We start from the raw sequence: 26,683 nt of genomic DNA, 5'->3' as shown, positions 1-26,683 counted from the left end.
TTTCATTCATCAATGATTTATTAACAACCAAGAGGTCAGAGTCAATCTATAAGAATATGAAATAATCAAAATAATCAAGGAAAGAAGTGAAATAATATCATTTGCTTATAGAACTAGGAATGTAATCATCATTCTGCCCAGAATGCTGGCCTTGATCTTCAAGAATTTCTTGCTCGCATTATGAATAAAGTATTGGGGGTGGGGGGTCTCCCTTTTATCTGACTCCAGAAATTATGTCGGTCTGGCAACTGTGTTGGACCTTAAAGAATACTAGGATTCCGTAGTAAACAAGCCTCTTCAAAACTATCATCAATGTCTGCTAAGGTTAGACAAAAAAGTGCATCAGATGATTTACTTCTGTCAAGGTGGTTTTCCATTATCCAAGTCCTCCATAACATCGATATCCTTGCGTGCTGTTATCTTCTGCACATAACCTGCAGTGACAAAGATTTTGTATTAAAAGTCAGATTGCTCCACAATCTCAAGAGCAATCTGAAATTTCTTAACTGATATAAAGCTCTCATTATGGGATTCTATAGCTTCCTGTAGCTCCGATTACAATTAGAGAAGTCATTGGCCAGTTCGGCCCTGCTGTTTTCTCAATTATTTTTCCCTGTTATGTATTGTTTTAGTCCATAAGAGAGAACATCTAAAGATCTCAAGAGGTATGAGGCTCATGCCTAGTTGGGTACTTTCTAACTGACATCCATCCTTTTACAGAGTTTAAACTCACAAAACCATGAGAAAAATATTGTTATGAACCTTTCGTCTTCACCTTCATCAAGGGATACGAGTTCCAGTGTTCCAGAAAGTACAGAAGTATCAATTGTCTTCTTTTCAGTCAGCTAATTATATCCATTTACCTTCTCGTTTAAGCTTGTACTAAAGCAGAAGAGCCAAATAAAGGAAAAAGAAAGTAAAGAACTTCTTTATTTAATTTTTCTAATGGTGTTAAAGAAAATGCACTTCAATTCATAAAATATATCTGTACAAAGAGATAAGTATTGGTCATGCCTTACATAAACCTCCATGTGCAATGATGTATAGGTGCAACACTAAAATGATTGAAGGTACCAAATAAGGACAAGATAAACCTAAAATCACATGAAGGTATATGGTCTCAAAAGACCCTACAATCTCTATCTATGTTTACAGAGCTAAGAATAGTAAACAGAAGTAAAAGATCCAAACAGGTGATACGAAATGGTTAAGGTTTAGTCATTCTTGTTCTTAGCTAAAATTAGATTGGTAATGTCAGGATTCTTTCTAGTGAGGTTCGAATAAGTGTGTGATATTTAGAGAAGTAGTACATTTTGCCTTGAGAAATTAATTCACAAGAAATTAGCTTAATTAGTCATGCATTTTCATAATAATATTAATTTATTATAAAGATTGCTAGAATAATACTTATTCCACCAGAAATTTAAGGTGAAATCCCATCTAACTGCGGGGGTGAAGGAAGTGCAATAAGCAATGAACCAGTGTCAATCTCATAAAAATAGTACAAAACCTCTTAACAGATTGCTTTCATATGTTTTTAATGGGCTGACGTTTTAATGAGATCAGCTGGCAATGAAATCTCAACTTACTTGAAACTGTGCCGCAACCCCCCGCCCCAAAGAAAAAGACAAGATAGCAAGAGCATGGACAGAAGAAATAGAAGATTCTTGAAAGACTGGGAGGTTACACACCGTGAATGAAAAAGGGTTTGCACTCACCAAATTCATCGTAATTGGAAGACTGCTCAGATAGGATATGAGAATTATTGCAATTCCTAGACTACTTTGCTGACACATTGTAGTTTCTGTTAGTAATGCATTTTTTATCCTCTTTACTCTGCTACTCTTTATTTTCACACCTTAAAATGCAAACCTCCTTGGTGCTCCTCTTCTTATTTTCCTACACAAAATCTACAATAAAAATACTAAGAAAGATGTGCCAAAATCACAATACATTTCTAAGCAGTCAGCATGTACAAATATTCAATATAACACCAGAATAGTATTAGTATGAAGGAGGAATTTGGAGTGATTTTGTTCCCGTCAAAGGCCTTCCTACTCCTTCATGATCATTTGGTCCGTAAACTCCTTTTAGAACTTCCTACTTTTTTCTCACCATACTATTCCTACCACAAGAAATTCACTAAACGTCTCTCTCGCCCCACTCTCGATTTCCCTCTCCTGTTATTGTTTTCTTATTACTTTTCAAGGTACTGGCATTTAAAAGCAATTATTTCTCAATCCAACCAAAAATGCACACAGATTATGTTTTGCCCAAAGGAAAATCGTTAAGGAATCAGGAGAAGATCCATATAATTGGAAAAGTGCCTTCCCCTTAATGGTCCACGGTGGAGTCAAACCACTCTGTCAAAATTCCCTTAATGGTCCACGGTGGAGTCAAACCACTCTGTCAAAATTCGAATAAATACCATAGCAAGAGAAGTGATATTTAAATGATTCAAGAACCCAACTTCTGGAAGGGACATGCTCATATAGTCAACCCCAATTTTCTTGAAATTGAGGCATATTTGTTATTGTATTCGGACACCGTAAGTTAACATCATTTTAATGCATCCTTTTTTATTGACGCGGAATTAATCTTTAGGTACTTTTCACAGTTAATCCTACATAAGAATATATAACCTACTGCATACTTCTGTATATGAAGAAGCCTTGAATGGATGAGCATGCAGTCCAAGTTTTCAAATTAAAGCAGACGAGAAAAGACAAATAACGATCATGAAAATATAAAGCACAGAGGAAATAAAAGCAAAGTGCTTGTACCAATTCCAAGGCAAGGTATGCATTTACAAATGGTCTCCTTCCCTCGTTTGTTGTAGTAACTTACAAATCCTGTTCCTTGGCAACTCCGACATTTCCCAGTCCACTCATAGACGACTTCCTTGCAATCCTAAGGTAACAAGAATGACCAAAGGGCTTCATCAAAAAATGAGAATGACCAAAGAAAAACGATAAAACCTAGACCAGACAATATCTTTAACATTATCTGGTAAACATCTTCTTTTACGTAGACAAAGATATTACACTGTGATACGAAATACCATACTTGTTCCTACCAATACTTCTAGTAGTCTAGTTTGTGGAGAAAGTTTGAAACAAACTAGACTGTATATTGACCAATCGTGGTCAGTAACTCTACAAATAACTTTGTGCCACAAGATACTGGACAAAATGCTGATCTTTTTTTCCGGTGAGAAATCGCCGAGGGTCAAATGGCACATGGTTCGAAACTTGATGGATAATGCGCCTGCCCCATTATCCTCCTCCACTTAAATACCAGGCTTTTGCCTGTGTTTGTGGTTCGAACTTGTGACCTCTAGACCAAAGATCTTGAACTGAACTGCAATATAAGCTTCAAAAATTTAGTTCTTTTTGTTTTACAGAAGATGTTTTCCTTAAGTCCATACACAAGAATTAATGTTCCAAAGGGTCCCTTTTATCCATAAAAGAACTTAAACTACAAAACCAAAAGTTAGTTCAGAACTCAATAGTCTGAACTAGAACAATGAGATCAAGCATACTGTTGCTGTGTAATATAATAATGCACTTCACTCAAATTGACTTGTCACTCAAAAAGAACAAAAGGAGAACAAAATAGAGAGCAAGTGTGGGTCTACCATTTGAAGAAGCAAAATCAATCTATCAATCAATATGCCCCAATGTCAAACTATTTTGGGTCTACCATTTATCATAGTTAACTAATTTTTACTTGCACCCAAATGTGTGGCCTGCACACTGGAATCATGAGAGACCAAGTTCATATCCCGGCATGGGAAAAAAGCTACTCCCTCTGTCCAATTATGCGGCAGTGTTTGGATTTCGAGAGTCAAACGTATTAATTTTGCCCGTGTATACGGACAAAAAATCTTTAAGGTTTTGGACATAAAATTTATATATTTGGAAACTATGTAATTGACAATTCAAAATATTTAAAAGATATGTGAAAAAAATTAAACTGTTTAACTCTCTGAATTCAACTGTGCCACGGAGGGAATATGTGATAGCTTCTCATTAGCCTAAAATTAGAATAACAATAAATGAAATAAACATGGCACTAAAGGGTGTAGCCTAGTGGTTAATGAAGTGGGAGGACAATCACGAGGTCACAAGTTCAATTCCCAGCAGACACAAAAACACTATTTGATTTCTTTCCAGCTGTCCCGGCCTTGGTGTACAGAGTTAAAAATAAATGAAATCGAGATTCATACCTGTATTTGGGGATCACAACGAAGGCGGCGATCAATCTCGTCAGGGGAAACAGGAGAAGTGTGAGGATAAGTCATAGGAAGAGGAAGAGGTTCAGCATCATCAGCCAAGTAACTCTCTCTGTTCCGCGACCAACGCCTTCCCCACCCATTAATTTTCTTATTTTTTCCGTTACTCACATTTGGCTCTGTGCCTTCGGAAACTCTGCCGGCGCCGGGAGAAGACAATGGGCCCACTGGTGGGTCAACGGCGGCAGCAGTGCAGCGAATAGAGGTTGTGTTTGGATGAGGATATGAGAATTGAGGTGGAGTTATAATGGAACTAGGGTTTATTATTGGAAACATTCGAAATAAATAAGATGTTTCATTCAGTTTCTTTCTTCCTTGCTAAATACGTAGCTTATTGAATTCTTTTACGAGGATTGGTGAGCTGTTTGAAGTTCTGGAAACAACTAGTACGAACAACATTTGAATTACCGGTTCCTAAAATACAGTTGAAAAAGTGTGCTACAAGCCTACAACCGTTTACATCCGCTTTCCAAGAAATGTTTTCACTACTCTCTCCTACCATTGTTGACCTGATATGCTCTTAAAAAGTACTCCTCTCTTCACTTTTACTTATTCATTATTTAGAAAATAAATTTTTATTTTTATTTATTATTTTTCGCATATTAAAATAAAATATTTTTTTATATTTTACTCATAATATTAAATACTCACTTAAAAAGTACTCCTCTGTTCACTTTTACTTATTCATTATTTAGAAAATAAATTTTTATTTTTACTTATCATTTTTCGCATATCAAGATAAGACAACTTTTTTCTTTATATTTTACTCATAGTATTAAATACTCACTTCAAATTATTTTTTTAAATCCAATAAAATATACACCAATTAATATGAGTAAATTTGTAAATTATGCGCTTCATTTATTATTTTCTTAAATAGTGTAAAAAGAATTTGTAAATTATGCGCTTCATTTATTATTTTCTTAAATAGTGTAAAAAGTTCAAAGTGGACAAGTAAAAATAAACGGAGGGAGTAATTCCTCCATTTCAAAATGCTTGTTTTACTTTACTTTTTAATTAGTTTAAAAAAGAATGACTCTTCCTTTTTTTGACAACTATTTAATTTCAACTTTTCACATGACATGTTTAAGACCATAAGATTAAAATGCATTTTGGTACAATCTACACATCTTTAATTTAAGACCACAAAATTCAAAAGTCTTCTTTACTTTATTAAACTTCGCCTTTACTTTATTAAACTTCGCGTCAAGTCAAAACCAGACAAATATTTTGAAATGAAGGGAGTAAATTTACTATATCACCTTTTGAATATAATAAATTTAATATTTTGGGAAATGATCATAGTTAATAATAAGGATATAGAAACTAAGTGATAATTTTTGTCTTGATTTTCCAAACAAGTGGACTGAGGGAGTAATGAGTTTTGACTTTTAATCTTTAAAATCTCTATCAAGGAGGTAGGTAGGGTCAAAAGTTCATAAGTTATGATTATGACATCACTATATGTACGGATAGCCCTGCAATATGTACATATTATCTCACGGGTTTGGAGTATATATTCACATATTGAAGGAGCTGAACCTGAGACAATGAAGATGATTAGAACTGCTCGAGAATTATGACTGTAATATCATTTTCTATCTGAGAAAAATCTAATATTGTTGTCGATGCTCTAAGAAGAATATCTATGGGAAGTTTGGCTGATTCGGTAGTAGTCAAACATCCGTTAATGAAAGAAGTTCAAAATAGCTAATCAAGAAAGTCATTTGACGAAATGGATGATGGGATCTTGTAGCGGGAACAATGGCTAGATCTTCTTTAGTTGAACAGGTGAAGGTTAGACGGTTTGATGATGCAAGTCTACTTAAAGCTTACGGGAAACGTCTTTAGAGGTAAGATCAAGAATTTCAAACTTGATAAGAATGGGATAAATGGTCGCTTATATGTGTCAAACTTAGATGGTCTTTGGAGGGTAGTTAGGGAAGAGGCTATCAACTCTAGATATTCAGTATAATTAGGTTCTTTTAAGATGTACCACGATTTGAAGGATATTTATTGGTGGAACAACATGAAGCGGGACATTGCAGATTCTCCTTAACTGCCAGCAAGTAATAATTGAACATTAGAGGCACATTAACTCAAGTTACTGAGATACCATAATCAAAGTCGGAATGAATAAATACGAGTTTCGTGGGGATCGGCATCCTGAATTTCTTAAGAATCAGCGCGGGAGCCGCACTTGATTTCCAGGGTTGCTGTGAATACGTCTTCATGTCAATAACTTTGATAATCGGAGGGGCTCTAGGAATTTGGTCGATTCCATACGTTTTAGTACTCGTTCTATCAAGATGAATGATGAGTTGGTGGCAACAACACCTAACAGATAAATCCACTTGGACCATTGCTTCTTTGCGTTACCCGGCTTCGAAAATTCGGGAATGTCTGCTATGCCAGAACTTCTCGGTGCGAGGTTTGGCATGCTTGAGGCCGGAGTCGTCCTTGACTGCGAAAGTGATCCCGTGTGGATGGTCAAAGAGGAAATCATACAGTCTAGTTTTGCATTCATATTTTGTTGCCAGACCCGCGAACTACTTCATTGTTGGTTGTGTGTTGCCTTTACTCTTTTCTGCGCGGTTTGGCTGAGGGGCATCCCTGATGTGTTGCATAGCGAAGGTTGTTCGGTTGCCACGAAGATCATTGACTCTAGTCCTCACTTTTTTCATGTTCCCTATCATCATTAGAGACTTCCTCTATGTCCACAAGGTCGTCCTCGTTCAAGATTTTGTTAGGGTTTAGGAGTTCAGCAGCATCACGTGCCATAGCAGCGGTTTGAAAAGCAATCAAATGTTGTTTGCATCAACCCTAGTTTTGCTTGCAAACACAAAAAGATGAAGAATTAAAATAACTTGGGATAATTGATATTGCTAAGACCTCACGATGGGCGTCAAACTATTTAACCTAAAAAAAAAATCAATTGAATTTATCTAAAAAGGATTTATAGCAACGAAATTGATTCAATCATCCTGTAAATCTTTGATGTTAGGTTTGAAACAACGAATAATAATTAAGACTAGGCGAATCAATGACAAATAATCAAAATAACTGAACTAAAAGCTAGAAAAAAATCTTATTCGATCTCCTAGAATGTTAAATAGTTTGCTTGAATGGTGAAACGAATGCCCATAAACAATTGTGACTTCAAGGAGAACAACATTAAGTAAAATTTTAATCAGGTGAGAGATTTGATGTGGTACGAGTCAAGAATTAAGGGAATAAATACAGATTTGACCTAGTTATTTAAATCTCCTAATCCTAGACATGTAGTAGACGTTACTGGCGTAAAGATTGTGGACTTCGAAGTGGGATAAATTATGATTCCATTAATATAGGTGATGTGATTCTAGATGCAAGAACAACGAATTGAACCACAATCAAGAAAACAAGATAAGATAATAAGGATATGATTAAGAAATAGACATGAGGGAGCATAGACTTTAGAAGAAAAGAAGACAATCTAACAATTAGATGCAATAATCATTAGATTAATCCAAGAGGGAAGAGAAAATGAACTCATACGAGGAAAACTTACCCAAGTAATCAAGAGAGTTCAACTTGGAGAGCTAAGAGGGTTTCCCAAAACTCACAAAAAGAGCCTAAACAACAATGTTCATCCAAAAACTAAGGAATGAAATGACATAGTGTAGTATTTATACTAAACTAGGCTAAGAGGACTAATATGACTATTACAAAAAATACCCTTAATGAAATGAGGGTCTTCTTAGAGGGTGTTTGGATTGACTTTTCTAAAAGTAGCTTATAAGCTAAAAGCTAAACATCATAAGTTGGGAATACCCAACTTTTGGCTTTTGACTTATTTTTATACTTTTTTTGCCTAAAAGTAAGTGCTTAAAAATACTTTTTATTTTACCGAAACACTTCAAAAAGTAGAAAAGAGTTTAAAAGTCAATAAGCACTAAAATAAGCCAATCCAAACACTCTCTTAGTCTTCTTAGGGATGATGGAAGCATATTTAAAGAATAGCTTTTTTGCATAAATAACCTCTTTCATCAAGCTTACTTCCATATCTTGAATGTAGTGGTCTTGGAGTCTTCCATACAAGCTATCTTTCATATCTTGAAGGTCGTCCTATGTTGATCTTTCTTGATCTTTTAAACACTCCGTCTTAAATATTGGATGCATAAAATGTTGAAGATGCGCGCTTCTCCTTTGACGTGTGGAAATGCTCCATGAATTGTGATGCAATACACCCTCTAAACATTCAAAGTAGCGACTTGATGCAAAGTCCATGAACTCCCTAGCTCGATTTTGTGTGCAAGGTCTCTTGATGGAGTTTGGCTTGCATCAATAGGTATAAGGGCTTATCCTCAAATGTCATTTACCAGAAGTGTAGGATGACTCTCCAGCTAGTGATATATATGCTATATATGTTTAGAAGAATCCGCGACTTAAGTAGCACTAAAAATAAAAAGTTGTACCAAACTAGTGCAAAAAAAAAAAAAAATCCATTAATAGTATTCACGCACGAATTTCGTGCGTGAAAGGACCAAAAAAATTTCACTTTGGCCCTTTCACGCACGAAATTCGTGCGTGAATGAAGCCCCATAAATCACCATCTTCCCCACCAGATCGCGACATCTCCCGCCCCCACCCGCCATTAACCCCATTTTTCAGTGGTCCCACCCCCTTTAAAACTATAATTTCGTGTTATTTTTCAATCCAAAACTCAATATTCTTGGTATATTGAAGTGTAGGAACAAGTTTCTAAGGTTGGATTTCGGAATAGAGCGGCGTATAACACATTTCAAAAACTCAAAAAAAGCTTCAATCTAGGTATTTCACTACAAATTTTCTATTACATTGTTAAATATATTATTATCTAAGCATGGTCATTGTATAAGCGTGGTGGATTACTCGTTTTGCTTTTTTTTTTTTTTTGCGTTTTTTTGGGGCGTCCGTGCACTGTTGGGACCGCCCATTTTTTTTTTTTTTTTTTTTTTTTTGTTTATCTATTGTTAATTAGTTAATTATTTATTGCTTGTTTATTTAGTATTTGTTAATTATTGGATTAGCGACTTAAGTATTTATTAATTGTTAGACTAGCTATTTCAATTGTTAGGCTGGCTAATTATTTATTTTGTTTTTGCTAAGCCAATTGTTTATTTATTAATAATTTCTTAATTGTTTTGTTTCATTAGTTAATTAATTGTTTATTTGTTAAATATACGATAATAATTTATTAATTTTTTGATTAGTTACTTAATTGTTTATTTATTAAATATATGATAATAACTTGTTAATTATTTGATTTGTTAGTTATTTGTTTATTTATTAATTATTTATACTAATTGTATCCTAACTAATTGTTAATTATTTAACTCATCTTTATGTTTTAGGAATGAAAACCCTTAGTTTAGGATTCATAACCCGTAGCTTAGGATTGAAAACCCTTAATATAATTTTCTATAAAAGATTATGTAACTAATATTACTTGTTAATGATTTATTTAAAATACGTAAAACAGATGGGTCACCACAATCTTTAATAAAATTTTCGATAAAAGATTACATAACTAATACTAATACTAATACTACTTGTTAATGATTTATATAAAATGCGTAAAATAGATGGATCACCACCCTCTTGATCCGGGCCCTTCGACCGAGAGTTCTTTATCTTCGGCCGAGCATAGGTCGCAACATATATGGACATCCGACACACGGAGTCTCGGTCCCGTACCCGGTTGGGGACTCGGCATGGGAGATCTTGGGCGCTCGCCCCCACATCCTCGTGTCTGGATATACTACGTCGGGGCGGTATCTACCGGTGCGTCGAAGTTGGTCGGAGTACGGACGATAGGTCGCTAGTGGCGTCCTTGATTGAGAGGTGGCGACCGGAGACGCACACATTTCATCTCCGCACCAATGAGGCTACCATTACCCTCCAGGATGTGGAGGTCATTTATGGGCTACAAGTTGATGGACGCCCATTGTTTATTGAGGAGCCTCACGTCTTTTGCCGCCTTACCGAGATGAGTTGATTAGGCTCGCGGTTTCGCGCTCTGGATGGTCATATTTCCGGCAGTCGGCTTTTGTTGTCGGCCCTTTATGCTCACTTGCGCCTCGCGGACATGCAAAGATCCGATTGGAGAGGACACGCGCAGGCTGATGTTGATCGACGTGCGCGTCTATACCTACTCATCATATTCGGGGCCATCCTATTCCCGAACACTTCGGGTTCGCATATGAGCTTGAGGTATCTTCGGTATATCGACGATCTCGCCGAGATAGGATGTTATAGTTGGGGCGCTGTTGTGCTGGGCTACATGTATCGAGGATTACGCCGATGTTCTATGGGCACGAGGGTAGAGGTCCCTGCATTTTGCTCGCTCCTTCAGGTTATATATTTAAGTGCGTGTTATTATACACAAAATATTTTTTTTTTAAAACGACGACTGAGACCTTTTTTTAATTGACTATATCAGATATGGGTGTGGACTAGGTTGAGACCTTTTCAGCCCATACCAGCTGACCCTCCCGCTGACTATCTTACTGTCCCGATGCCATACGCGCGGAGATGGTCGCGAGCGTACGCCGACGTGTGGAGACGCACCACGGCCTTCTCCCGTTTAGGGATCGGCTAGACCGCGTGACGGCGCGGACGGTATGTTCATATTTTATTCACACGCTAGACCACATAACTACTATTTTAGTCTTATGTTGTTAACTAGTTCAATTCTTTTTACGAGGCTTTTATATGGACGCCGTATGATCATATTTTGGATGAGGGCCGGCGTTTTGTAGGGCTGAGTCGGCTTCGTGTGGATGTCGCGGTGTCCATTGATACATATGGATATCGTTGAGTATCACGCGCCCGATCGCGTGTTACGGCGGTTGGGTATGTACGAGAATATACCCGCGGCTACGGTTTGGGAGCGCGACCCTATACGAGGGACGAGCGTGCGGGCGTCGATGATGCGTGGCGACTCCATATGCGGCGATACCATAGTTGGGATGTGAGGATGGCGAGCCTAGCGGTGGTCGGACATGACACTCCCATCCATGTGTACATGGAGTGGTACATGCGGATCACTCGCATCAGAGTCTAGGCGTCGTCCGGATGGATTGGGATATGTAGCTCGCGCGGAGCGTACGAGGGCGGCTTGGTAAGTTTTATTAGTCTTAAACTTAAACCATCGTCTTATGTACTACTTTACAAATTTATTAAATTGTTAATATTTGCAAACATATGCGGTACGGACCGTTCGGACGATGCGTATGAGAGCGCCGTACGGAGTCCCCCGAGGCGGAGTATGCAAAGACGATGATTGGTTGCGGATCGGTTTGACTTTGATCTCCCGTGTTCCGTGCCCCCGCTTGGGGCGACGGGTGGCCGTGGTCGCCGAAACCGGTGGCCGTTTGGTAGGGCCGGGCAGAGGTGAGTGAGGCAAACACCCATCGACTTCTCATTCTGGGCCGACTTCACAGACACCTATATATGCGCGGACCTTTTTCGAAAATGTGCCACGGCCTTCACACATCATTATAATTTGGCCCATCTCAAAGCCTGCTGATTGCTAGAAAAAGGATCCCGACCATATTAAATAAATAACGTTAATGTATTCTATAAATAATGAATGGTACTATTATTATATACTTTCGCCTTCGAACTCCCAGACGCGAGACACCGCACAACTCGTGGTAACTTATCCTACCTAGTACATTATATGTCTTATATCAATTGAAAGATTATTACTAAAAGTTGTTTGTTTAAATTTGTGCGGGTTCCCCATTAAAGATTGTATTCGAAACGTTCAAGCCGTATATAGTAAAACTATAAGCAACAAAAAGGGATTTCTCGGTATTTTGAGATGGTCTTTGGAAATTGGCATACTTCTTTTCGATCGCCGCCAAGGTATATGGCGGCTCTACAAACATTTTAATCACAAATGCGCGTTGTAGAGTGGCGACTTATAGAGGGTAAAATCTTCAACTTCGTATTTTGGACATTCAAACCATGCATTGATGGTTTTGCTCAATTATGATATCCATAGATGGTACGCGTGTATATGGTGCCTACGACATCAAGCTCTAATTGCAATAGGAATGGATGCCAATGGGTCAATATTTCCTCTTGCTTTCGCAATTGCCGCTAACGAGAGCAACGACACATGGGGGATCTTTTTGACCCATTTGAAAACTCATGTTATTAAGGATCGTGCATATGCGTCTTTGTCGATCACGTAAAGGCATATTGCACAATATGGATAATTTACGGGGTGGCGACCTCCCTTTGTTTACCATCGCTATTGTTTAAGGCACTTGAAGGCGAATTTGCAATCAACGTTTCACAATGGCACTCTAAACAAATTGATGTGGAGAGCTGCGATGGAGCATCAACAACGAAAATGGTGCAAAAAATGGATGCGATCAGGTCGGTGAGTGAACCGCATACGTTTGGTTGATGAAGCTCGATGTTAAAAAATGGATGACTTAAATGTGATGGAGGAAAAAGATGGGGCATGCTCACAACAAACAAACTCGAGTCTTTCAATGGATTGCTTTGAAATCTGCTCGAGGACTACTGTCACCGCAATGGTGAGAATGACTTTCACAAGTGGTGGAGCGATTTGTTGTTAGGACAAGGCGGACGTAGAGGGATATTAGCCGAAGCGCGGGACATGGATGCCAAAGCCCTTCAAAACTATGGAGCATTATAGACAAAAATGTGAGCGTCGCAAATGACCGAGTATGACCCGATTCAACGTGTGTATGAAGTTAGGACGGGTTATTATAACGGTAAGGGTGGAAACGTGCATACCGTTTATGAGGCAACAAGAATATGCACTTGTGGTAAGTGGCAAACGTACCACATGCCGTGTTCTCATGCTGTCAAGTGCTTCGAGAGAATGAGAAAAACGGTAACAAATTATGTGGCGGGGGAATACAAGGTCCAAAGTTACCTTAGAGCACCCACTTGGTAATGAAGCTTATTGGCCAAACGAGCCGTTTTCGATGGTTGCTAACAAGGATTACATTAGAAAATTGGGCATTAACTCACGGAGTCGTAGACCCAATCAAATGGATGTTAGTGAAAGAACTTACTCTCGCAAGTGCTCTATATGTAAGCAATATGGCCATGACAAGCGTTCGTGTGGGCACAAGGCCGTGGTAGTACAAGCACGTCTCGAAGTAATAGAGCCTCTAGAACTTGAAGATTGTATTGTTATTGTAATTGTAATTTATTATTGTATTGCTTTGAATTAGTATTGTAATTAAATGGAATGAATTATTTTTTAATTAGTATAAACCTCTCTCGTATTGGATGAATTATTATTAAAACACTTAAATCAAAACCCTATAAATATTACAAGTTTCAAAACTTGCTTCGCCCAAGTATGGAAAAAAACTTTTGGAGAACCCCTAAAACGACGATCCAAACGTTTAGGTGGACTTGATGTAATGGTAGCTAGCCAAATTAAGGTATTTTTCGACATTATTGTACGCAAAAAAAGATATTAAGTTTTATATAAAATATTGATATTTTAGAATTTTGAAATATGACTAATCTTTGCCCAAAGTATGGAAAAAAACGTGTTTGGAAAGGTAACGCAAAAAAAAAAAAAAAATACATGTATTTGATAGCGGTTAAGGCATCCTTTCACGCAAATTTCGTCATAAATTGCTAGATGAATAATTAATTTGAACTACTAATGGAATTTTTTTTTTTTTTATCTTCTCAGCGATCACGAAAAAACTGTTTTTTTGCGTATGTTTAATTACAACTTTTTTTATTTTTTGTCTTCTAGTCTACTTAAGTCGCGGACTTTTTGACGGAGGGCGGCGCACCCGTCGTGGTGGTGGTTGATATTTTTTTAGAACGAAGTCTAAGGCATTCATAACTGGAAACTCGTTTGCATATCGTCCCGATTTCTCAGGCTCAATTTTCGAACTCCTCTCCTTGTCTCGATCTTATCTTCTCCTGCCACGTGTATTCATCTAAAATATCAGAGCATTTTGACCAATACATCACCTGAATACAATAATTTATTAATTAAATTAATTTCGTTGCTATAGACCCCTTTCAAACAAATTCAACTCTTTTCCTAATAAATGTTTTAGTCTAAGTATGTCCAGTCTAGATTTAGTTGCTAGTGTGATCACATCTAGACTCATGCGAGAGAGCTAGCCGCCTCCCCTTACATGAGTGCAACGAGGGTCAAGGCTAGCTACCACACGCTCGTAAGGGCTATTGCATTATTTGCTGGGGAGATAAGTTGACACTCCCCCATGCGTTTTTGCAGATCTCAAAAGCTTTTCACCAAAAAGTCATTTATCTTCAAAATTAATTCAACATTCAGTTTCTTGACAGTTATTCAGTTAGAGTTCAGTTTATAGTGTAGTGTTTAGCTATCAATACTGTGTCATCAACTTACGACTTTAGTTATCTGCATGTATCAGTTCCAACCTTAGCTCTTAGCTCATATGATTTTCCTATTTCCATGCTATGTGTACCTTTATCTAAGAACCTTTCGCCTACTTTTTACTCAGGCGTTATCCTAGGAGACATACTACTAGTATGATACTAGTATCCTATCGGAGTAATTTAACCATGTGAGGGCTTGTTTTTACTTTTTTTCGGTGATTTTCACCCCCCAACTTTGCTTTAAAAATCAAACTCCCTCCTCAACTTTGAACAATAGACATTCCCCCCCCCCCCCAACACACCTTTATCCTATGCAATGTTTATTTCACCCTTGTTATTTTCAATCCTCTATTTATGTAATACATTTTTATATTATGTATACTATTTTTTTTTTTTTTTAAAACCTTGGTATTTGTAGATTCTTATTTAAGTTCATTAACATTATAAGTAGAATAATAGTTTTATGATCTGCTCAGAAAACCTAATGCTATTTTTAATGATTGTTATTTCAATATTATATGCATTAAGTATGTATATATGTATGTGTATATTTACGTTTCACTTCTCTCTTAAAGTATGTATGTATGTATGTGTGTGAATTATAATTTTAAACTCATTACAATATAAATAAATAAATTTAATAAATTTGTCTCTATTTTTATTAATTTTCTGGTATTACCTACATTAAAATATATTTATAAACATCGGTGAGAATCCAATGCCCCGAAAACCTAAGGGTTCCTCCGCAAGGTTCATTCACGGAGGGTGAGTCAGGGCCTAATTAAGATCAGAAGGAAAAAGTTTTTGTTACATGTTATTTTCACTTGTATAAATGGATATTAGAGTTACGATTATCAAATAAAATTAATTTTTTATTCTCCTAATTTATTTCATTATAGAACATTATTAACTTATATATTCAATTAGTATTTCTCACTTTTTTCTTCGCCCAAAAGATAATATTTAGTTTTTATAGGAAATTTGTTACATATATTAAAAAAAAAAAAAAAGGCAAAAGTTGATAATGTAAGGCTAATATAGGCATTTAAAAAAATCAATTAGGACAAAGAGAGGGGGGGGGGGGGAGGTCTATTGTTCAAAGTTGAGGGGGCGAGTTCGATTTTTAAAGTAAAGTTGAGACGTGTAAATGATTTTGACCTTTTTTATTTAGATGTAGATACCGTAGATCACGTTTCAGGCAAAGTCATGTATGTTTAGACTTCAACTCTGCTCACTTCCGTTAGTTATTCCTGTAGGAGCTCAATCTTTATCACGTTATTTCAGACTTTAGTATTCCACAAAATACCCCAACAATAATATATTTTAAGTATTCTTAAAAGCTCATTCTAGTTTTAGTGTGCGTTTATGGATTTTCGCTGTTTGGTTGCCTTAAATCAGTTTCAAACACGCTTGTTTTAGAGTTTATAATCATGTTGGCACTTTTTAGTTCAATCAAACAGTTCAATGATATCAGCTATCATGCTTGCCAGTTAAGGATCGCTCGACAGAAAAATTATATCCGGTGTTAATCACATGACAACACGGGTTTAATCTTTTTTGGAAAGACCAAAAGCCGCTTTAATTGATCTTGTTTAATGTATTGGTAGGAATACGTAAGAAAACTAAAAAATGGGTACGATATCAACCTACCACATGCAAACTCACTTATATTATTACTAGTCTCTGTGAACATGTTTCGCGTGTTATCCCTAGTCAATCATAATAAAAGATATTAGATAATTAGTTTAGTTTTGGCATATATTTATTTTCTAAAAATAATAAAATTAATCATAAAAACTAAGATATGTTTTTTTTTTTTGAAAAATTGTGCCCTTCAATTTTAGTTAGCTTTCCTCCTTCACACGGTAGTCTGTGTTACACCTCGCACTTTCAAAGCATAAGCATGCCATGTACTTCACCGTATTAATGGAGTATCGGAGACGTCCCATGAAGTTTTGAAATGTACAAGCTATGGGAAGTACGTAACAGTGAAGTACAGGATGAATTACGATCTCGTAAGTCGTAACCGGGAAGAACAACCTTGGAACCAAAGGATATGACCATTATCAAGTATGATTAATGATAAATATCATGTATGGAGAGTTTCGGAAGATTCCGGGACCAAGCGAATTGAAGAAAATAAGTTTGTCGAAAATTTGGAAAAAGTTGGCAGGATTTTGGACATAAATTTTGGGTCAACTTTGGAGGGATATATCTCCTAGTATATTAGGAGTTTTGAAGTGGAACAAAAACCTAAATTGAAATTCAGGAAGTCTAGTTTCCAACGCAACAAACCGCTCGTCAAAACAACATTGAAGTAGGGAGTCATGGCCATTTTAAGATAACCCATCCAAGATGCCAAATGGCTTCCGCGGGTCCCACTTAGGAAAGTCGGTGAAACCGACTTATAAGGGGTATAAAAACCCCCCCATCAACCCCATTTTTTCATCATTATAAACTATTATGAGTTCTAGAAATCTCCCAACACATCCCCCAAACATTATAGCCCATTAAATCAAGAATTTAACAAGATTAGGCCAAACTAGTCCATGAAAAGTGATTGTTCTTGCTTCTACTTGATGTTGTGGTGAGTTTGGTCTTGAAGAAAGTTTGTGTGACTAAAGTTCTTCAAGTATATGGTATGGTCTTCATCCTATCTCTTATGTTGAGTTGATTTGAAGGTTTAGCAAGTCTTAAAAGTGAAAATAGTTATGGAGGAAAGGTAGTTTATGGACTGTTTTGAGCATGTTGTGGCCGTGTGGTTGGGCTGATTTTCATGTATATGGATAGTATCTAATGTTGTTGGTGTGTTGATGAAATTATGCTCCTTGATTGGGAAAAAAGGAAGTGTATATTGTTGTTGTATGTTGAAAAACATCCTGGAATATTTTGGTATTGATGATGATGTTGTTGATATTAGTATTGCTATTGTTGTTGTTTTGTTGGTATTGTGATTTCGAGCTAGGGATATAAATAGGGGAGATGCTGCCCGAATTTCGCAGATTCTAAAGGGGTTTAATTTGAAGGCTTAAGATAAGCATATGGTGATAAGCCTAACAATAATATGAATTCTCTTGAATGTAGATTTACGAGCTTGGGAGGATAAGCGTTAAATAGTTAAAGTTAAGGTGACCGAAAATGTATGTTAAGGCTAGTCCCTTTCTTTCAAAAGGCATGATTCCTATGTTATGATTACATATGTGTTTCCATAACCTTCTTACTTCCAAAAGTTAGAAGTTCATGATTCTTAAAAGCTGCTTATGATACCAAAGATGAAATGTTTTCTATGATGAACATGATGATGATGATTCTAATTCTAGAAATTCCAAAGCTTATGATTTTAATGCTATTATGAGATTATTGAGCTTATTTCATGATTTTCTCGATTTTATTCATTGTTGTTGATCTCACCTTATAATCATTGTTCCTTTAAGGTGAGATATAGCGATGATAATTATTCCATAATATAAATCGGAGGTTACTGACCTTACGTCACTCCGATAAAGTTGTAGCTTTTATTTGGGCTCTCATGCATATATATATATAACCACCTGATAAGTTGGTATACTATGATATCGTCCCGAACGTGGGATGTCCGGACTCGGGATATATAGGTAAATGGATCGGGGCACGCGTTCCGCGAAGAATATAATATATATATATATATATATATGGATCGGGCTGCACGTTCCGCCACAATATAATATATATATGGATCGGGCTGCACGTTCCGCAGCAATATAATATATTTATGGATCGGGCTGCACGTTCTGCAGCACTATTATGTTATATATGTATGAGAAATGTTTTTTTTAATTTAAAAAGAAAGCTAAGCATGGATGGTATCCGCCTTATGAGGCAATCAGATGTACATGTTATCTTTATCTCATGTTATGTTCCATATTTCTTATTATGTTGTTATTCATGCCTTACATACTCAGTACATCATTCGTACTGACGTCCTTTCGTGTAGACGCTGCGTTCATGCCCGCAGGTAAACAGGTAGATGGATCTGACCCATAGGTGCTTTATCAGCGGATTCTCAGGAGCACTCCACTTACTTTGGAGCTGCAGTCTATTTGATATTGGTCTTTATGGTCACATGTATTCTATGTAGAGGCTCGTAGACATGTGTGTACAGTTAGACGTTTCATAACCCTACCGGTTCATATTGTGTATAATATTTTAGTAGCCTTGTCGGCTGGTGATGCTGGGTATAATTGTTGAAGATTATATAGAGATGTGCCGTTACGTTGTGATATATGTCCTTACAGATTACGATGTCTATGAACTATCTTTGTGGTCCACCAGAGATGATTATGAGATGTATGTTCAGAGGTGCTCGGTGTGTTAGCTCCGGGTGCCCGTCATGGCCCTCTGGTTGGGTCATGACAAAAGTGGTATCAGAGCAGTTCGTCCTAGGGTGTGTCTACGAGCCGTGTCCAGTAGAATCTTGTTTATGGTTGTGAAACGCGCCACACTTATAAACAGGAGGTTGTGGGGCATTTAGGAATGATTGACCTTCTTTCTCATCTTAGATCGTGCCGTAGAGCTAAATTATAGGATGTGATGTCTCTGATTCTAACCCTAAATGTTTTGATTATGGATAAGCAGTTAATTATGCCGCTATGAGGTAATTGATGAGAATTGAAGTTGTTACTCCGAAAGGTATGTTTCCTGCCTTATTGATATTGATAGACTTTGATATAAGAACTCGAGCTAGATGTTACGAGTATTGTGATCGCCCTGTGAGGCATTGGATATGTTTTCTGGGTTGTGTGCAGGAATGAGGCAGTAAGAAGTATAGAGGAAACTCTGCTGAAATTTTTACAATTGAATTAGTTGAATGTCTCGGCTATAAAGAAAGAATGAAGGGAAAATGTCACAATCGGATGTTTGGTAAGTCATGATTGAATGAACCATTATGAGATGCTTTTAAAGAGAAGTTTTAGAATGATTTTAATTCAAGGAAAGAACCCTGGAGGGGAAAAATGATTAGTAATTAAAGGAGTTGGAATGAGTGCATTCGAGATTTCGAAGAATTGAGATTTAGTGAAGATATAGGGAAAGTTGACACTAAGTATTCAAATGCAGTATTACGATTTATAGATTGGTGAGTAAGAGATAACGAAAAGATATTGATAAGGGAAAGGAAGCTAACGAGTAGGGGAAAGTTTTACTTTAGGAGTTTATATATATATATATACACATAAGATCGGGACGGGTTGATGACAGGCACTCAGACTTGTTTTATCGAACTTTTCTATATGAAGTGAGTTTACATTGGTATTTAGAAGTCACCAGTCATTCGAGTTCAAGGGGATTTTGAGTATTTGATAGTTGGTACTATTATGAGAATCGTTATGGCCAAGTTACTTCGGGTATTAATGACGACCTTGAACTCAAGAATGAGAAATGATTAGGTAAGTTGGATTGCAATTATGATTGTCTTCTGGATTGTTTATGTAACTTCTAAATGTGATGTTGCTTGGCCGACGAAGGAAGTAGAGATTGCATCAACCTTAGGAATATGTGGTGTATTTCTAGCTAATCCTTATAAGGAGGCTTTACCTCAAATCTTTTGGATGGGTGTTGTGAAGGTTATTGACGATAGAGAAATTAGGTACGGTGTCAAGTTATTTGGAAGGAGAGAAAAGAGTAGGTGTACAAGTGAGGATAAAATATCGCAAGGATTGATTCGGTTGCTACAAGAAATTAAAGGATGCAAGGTTGATTGTCTTAGACAAAGAGACGGGGTACAAGTACGAGTGAGGATTTTAAGTAAAGTTATATTGCCAGGATTTACAATTAGGACGTAGGAAGGCATGCTAGGAAGCCTTACAGATTTAGACATACGAAAAAAAAAAATGAGAATCCAAAATAGCCTGAGGGAAATTAGGAGCATATGAGCTTTACAATTAGAATTCTCTGGCTAGCTGGACAAAAAGAGAGGGGGAGATGTATTAGAGCCACAGATTCAGGACAAAATCAAATGGCAACGGGATATCTCGCAAGAAAAGGTGATGAAATGCGACAAAAAGATAAGTCACGGGTAGCTATATCAAGTATTATGTATACCCTTATGATTGATGTTGCGACATGTTAAAATTACTGATTGTGATGTATGTCAAAATTGAGGTAGCAAGCGCAACAGAAAGAATCAGGATTGCGACCAAATATGTAAGCACGAGCATTAGGAAAAGAAGGTTATGATATTATGAAGGGGAGAGAAACTTGGACAAGGAAAACATATAACCATTGAAGATCAGGTAATATAATTGAGGAAAAGGTTAGGATGAAAGCAGGAAAGTAGACGATAGGATCAAATTCAAATAAGTCAACTGGAGATAGAGTAATGTTATACATGACAAGGGATGAACGTGAGAACCCTGGAACCAACCTATACATCTTCATAATTAGAACCAAAGAGGTTGTAAATAATAAGTAAAGGTGCATCCTTGAGAAGAAATAAACAGATCTTATGAGAGCGACGAGGGAATTTTAAACCCCTGAGATTTAACCAGGAGAATGGATATGAAACTATGATTGGTATGCCTATTTCAGGGAAGAAAGTACCCCAAGAAGAGATTTTCAGCGTCAAAAGGGATTCGCACTCGTAACAAAGCACTCTAAAGTTTCCTAACCTAAGAGTAAAGGATGATTAATGGAAATAGGCGTTTTACGAGTAAAAGAAAACAAAAGAAACTATAAGGACTAAACAGAGGAGAAGGTTAATGAGTCAGTAGAGTTGCCCAAAGGAAAACAAATTTAAATTATAAGACAATGGTGAGAGATGCAAATATGCAATCATGAAGAAAATCGAGAAAATTCGAGATATATATATGTGTGTGTGTGTGTGTGTGTACAAATTGTAGTATCATAAAGGAAGATGAAGACTCGACGAAAGAAGTAAAGAAAGGGTGTAATTTATGAGGATTTCATGATAAGAACAAGAACCGACAGAACACTAGAAGGACTATGATGCATAGCTGTGATACAAATAAGTAGTTAAGAAGAATTACAGGACAAAATGAGCTAAGTTAATGAAAGGACGAGTCGTGGGGATGGATGGTGTAGATTATCAACTTTTAATGGTATAGTCTAGATATAAATCGGAATTGGGAACCTAGAGCAAGGAGAATTTCAAGGATATTAAAAAGATAGTTATAAAGGAAGATTAGGACTGGAGGTCGGACACTCCATAAGGAGTCTAACGAATTTCGGTGTCATCATTGATTCATGAGTTGAGGGGACTGTTAGTTATGAAAGGAAGAGGTGATCAATAAAGAAAGCATCTGAATTGTATCCGATATGTATAAGCATTTTGATTTGATACAAGAACTCAACTAACAAAAAGGAAATGAGTTAAACCATGCGATGAAAAGAACTCCGGCATTATATGGAATAGAGGAGTTGAAAGATCGCTAAGGTCGGCCAGATGACTATCAAAGACGGTTAATACTCGAAGGCTACTGGTATACGAGAACATCCCTTAAAAGAGCAAATTCAGTTCTAAGATGAGCTACAATATTCCCAAGCTCAAAAGAGGGAATATACTGGATTGAAGGAGTCAAATTTCGAGATGAACTGACATGTCAAGAATGCGCTAAAGAAAAGTGAGAATGGGCTAAATGCAAGTATATTAGGAGACAAATGTGAAAAAGGAGGCATGACAAGATGATGAAGGTTTAGCGAATCAAAGAGAATAAGTTTCGTCAACGCGATACGTTGTGTTCCGAGCGATGATTCGAATCACTCACACCGGAGAAATTTTGGATACAACTAAATATGCAGTAACGTACTCTAAAAGGAAACAAAAGGAGTAAGAGGAAGGCCGCATGTGACCAGGGATAAGTATAAGGGACAATCGGGATTACTAAAAAGAACTTGTAGCACTAGAAGAGATGAAAGCTTTAAAAGAGGAATATTCATAGGAAGTTCAATACTCTTCAGAGGAAAGAAAGATAGTTTGCCTATGGTTAGACAACAGTACTTCCTGAGATTAGGGAGTACCTCGTAAGTCATGAAATTCCAAGCTGCTGGTTATATCAATTGTGAAAGTGTATGGCATAGAACCATATAAACAACATCCATGATGAAATGGCTAATAGAATGGTGCAAGGACGACGATAAGGAGCCGAAGAAGAATGGAGGTTAGTTTAAGTCTCAATTAGTCACCAGTATAAGAGAGCCAAGGACTTAAAAAGAAAGCATACTTGTAGTGAAAAGAAATTATGATTAAGTAGGATTTTATCTTAGTTCCATATTCATGAATTTATTTTGTAATTATGTTAAAATTGAGGAGAGGAAATTGTAGGAAAAGTTCAAGTATGAATATGATGATATTGTAAGGAATTAAAGAGTCCGACCAAGGAACTGAAGAAGGATAACCATTTTAAGGAACTAATAAAAAGGTCGTAAGCTCGCAAACTACAACATTCGAGGACGAATGTTCCTAAGGGGGGAAGGATGTTACACCTCGCACTTTCAAAGCATGAGCATTCCACGTACTTCACCGTATTAATGGAGTATCGGAGACGTCCTATGAAGTTTTGGAAGGTACAAGCCATGGGAAGTACGTAACAGTGAAGTAAAGGATGAATTACGATCTCGTAAGTCGTAACCGGGAAGGACAACCTTGGAACCAAAGGACATGACCATTATCAAGTATGATTAATGATAAATATCATGTATGGAGAGTTTAAGAAGATTCCGGGACCAAGCAAATTGAAAAAAATAAGTTTGTCGAAAATTTGAAAAAAGTTGGCAGGATTTTGGACAAAAATTTTGGGTCAACTTTGGAGGGGTATATCTCCTAGTATATTAGGAGTTTTGAAGTGTGTTGACACCTAATTTTGGGTCGCCGTGCTTAAAATTAACGTTTTGGGGGCCCTAATTCGTTAAAGAGCACGGAACAACATTTTTACACATTTTTGCATTTTTCGAAAATTTATCGATAATTATCCTTATTTTAGGAATTTTATCAATTTATTGTCATTTTCAAGAAACATTATTTTTGCAGATGTACAGCGTAATACTACCATTTTTTGTGCAGTTAATAATCGTTTCTTAATTTTATAGCTTGTATATTTTGATATCTCATACATTCATATTTATATTTTATACATACATTATTATTTATACATATACTAGTTAACTATATTTTATAGTCCGTCAGTGTAGAGAAAATCGGAGCAATAAATTTCAAATGCGGAGAAAGAATTTGATCAAATCAAAATCTTGTCACCTTTTTTAAAAGATGACATTTGAAGTGATGGGTTGAGTTCTTCATGCACTGGTTAATATATTTTTTACACATGGGTTAAAAGGGGTAAAGGGGACAAGAGGGGGAAGACCATTATTCTTTGGACCATAAGATGGGTCATTTTGTTTTATAAAAGAAGTTGAAGGGTTCAATTTTATTTTCATCATCTTCTACACAGACACAACACACTCTAATTTCAGATTTTTGCGCTCTTCCTCCTAAGGTAAACCCCTAAACATCTTCTTCCTTCTTCTTATTCACCAAAAGAGCTGCCAACTACCCCCGACGATCCACCGCCGGGCTCCACCCACCACTTCACACTGCCTCACATATATTTTTTCTTCTCTCTTCACTCTCCATAGTTTTCTCTCCATAGGAAGACTAGCAAGGCCAGCATCTTCCTCTTCTCTTTATATTTTTTCCTCTCTTCTTTTTTCATACATTGTCTTTAAATTTATTAGATGCATTGTCTTTATTTTTTATATATATACATTACATACATTGTCTTTATATTTATTCATGCATTTGTGTGTACAATTCATTCATACATTTGTCTTTATTCATACATTGTCTTTACATTTACTCATGCATTTGTCTTTACATTACTCATGCATTTGTCTCTACATTTATTCATGTATTGTCTTTACATTTATTCATGCATCTTGTTTATATTGTCTCTACATTTTCATCATATATTTTCTCTACATTTTTCTTTACATTTTCCTTACACCTTTCTTCTACTTTAACCCACACTTTTTCCTTTACAGCATTTTACATCTTAATATTCTTTTAACATATGTTTATACCATACATTATATACACATACATGTACATACTTACACTACTTAACAACTAAGTGAAGAAAGGAGAAACTTTTCATTAAAGGGAATGCACTTTATTGTCTCTACATTATCTTTACATTTTCCGTTCAATATCTTTATATTTTTGTTATACTATCTCTATAATTTTATTTATTTTTATATATGTATAAATTTTCAAGCATTTTCTTTTACATTTTTTTTGTACAATCACACTACATGCCTATTTAATTTTTTTCTCTACATCATATTTACATTTACTTATATTTTCATTTTTATTCTTATGTTCTTTTTACCTACATCATTCACATATACATTTTTTACATTACATACACTACACTAATACCAGGGTTAAATAAAGTTTCATCCTCTTTTTTACCAAATCATTCTTTTAAAGACTTTATGTCATGTCACTTACTTTTTGACTTTTTCAAATTATTTTAACTAACACAATTTTCTTTCATCTTGCAATTAATTAAAAATATTATACTTTTAGCCGATGAAGAAATTTCCGTCGATTTGCAAGGCCTCCCATGTACAAAAGACGGGTTTTTATTTATTATTTCTTTAATTCATTAGATAATTATTTATTTTCTTATTAACATTTTTACCAAGTGCTTATATAAGTACGGGGAAATACATCTCGAAGACGATACTCGGAAGGAACCCGAATCACTGTTTGTATTTACTTTTCGCATTCTTTATAATTGTACAAAACATAAACTCGTAGTATAGTGGAAACTTTATTTTTGGAATGACGAGTTGATATATTTATTTACTTGTCACCTTGCTTGTTTAACTTAAAATTTGTCATTCGCTTTAGGCAAGACTAAGGCCGTCAATACTTTCATAAATAGATTAAATTGACTTGGTATAAATACTTTGTTAAATAAATTCACACTTTTGGCATTTAGGCAAAAAATACTAGTCCATGCTTTATTTTATATTCTTTATACACTTTTAACACAGCGTACATTTTATATTGTCTCGTATACACCAATACGTATTTTAGTTAAGTTAAATTCACATTTTTGATGCTAGGTAATACTAGGCCGTCCATTTACAAATATTTTATTCTTTAAAAGGCATTATATCTTTTCACTCATTTTCATACATAATTCTTTATACTTATTTTTTACCAAAACATTTTACTAAACTTTTGTTTCTTATTCTTTTGATAGGATATTCATTAAACGAACTCTCTTTTTAACTAAACGGTAGAAACAAGTCAAATAAACTTCACTTTTCTAAATAATTTTGTTATATAAAATCTTTACACCAATGAATATTCGTAAATTATTTTTACATTCTTTATGCACTAATATACCTAGTTATACAATTCTTTATACATTTTAGGTCTGATGTACACTCTTTTATACTTGAAATATGTTCTTTATATGTTTAATATGCATACATTCTTTTAATAGACATAGACGTACATTCTTTATATCCTTGATATATTTATTTTACATAGTCTTACATTTTTTTTATACATTCTTTACTAACGGATATACGCTCTTTAAACCAACAGATACACTTGTATACTTATGAGGTACATTCTCTTTATACTCTTTTATATATTCTTTTTTTTAATATACATTCTTTATAAATACTTGATGCTTGGTATAAATACATTTTCATACACTGTATATACTTAGCATATAATCACCTAGTGTAGCTTTTAATGAAATCACAACATTTTGAAAACATGTAATAATAATGATAAACAGACAAATAATCCCCCTCTACTGTTCAGTTAAACTAAGTTTAAGGGCTGTCTTCAGACAGGATCTGAGGGATGCTTAATACCTTCCCCTTGGGGTAAATAAAACCCTTATCTATAATCTCATAGGTTTTGTAGACTAAAAATGGAGTAGACACACAAATACATATAGGTTTCTT

The 26,683-nt window shown here is 35.8% G+C and overlaps 1 protein-coding gene across 1 annotated transcript; it reads right to left on the bottom strand.

The window, feature by feature from the left end:
* Positions 1-4,570, bottom strand: LOC132048759 (protein disulfide-isomerase SCO2-like). Its single transcript, XM_059439446.1, has 3 exons — positions 4,229-4,570; positions 2,784-2,910; positions 1-434 (listed from the first exon to the last, which is right to left on the bottom strand). Exons 1-3 carry the CDS (start codon positions 4,568-4,570, stop codon positions 361-363), a joined length of 543 nt encoding a protein of 180 aa, XP_059295429.1. The 3' UTR covers positions 1-360.
* Between the last annotated feature and the right edge of the window lie 22,113 nt (positions 4,571-26,683).

This window comes from Lycium ferocissimum, chromosome 3 (genome assembly GCF_029784015.1).
Source record: "Lycium ferocissimum isolate CSIRO_LF1 chromosome 3, AGI_CSIRO_Lferr_CH_V1, whole genome shotgun sequence".
Lineage (NCBI taxonomy): Eukaryota > Viridiplantae > Streptophyta > Magnoliopsida > Solanales > Solanaceae > Lycium > Lycium ferocissimum.
This window is presented reverse-complemented; position numbering and strand designations above follow the sequence as displayed.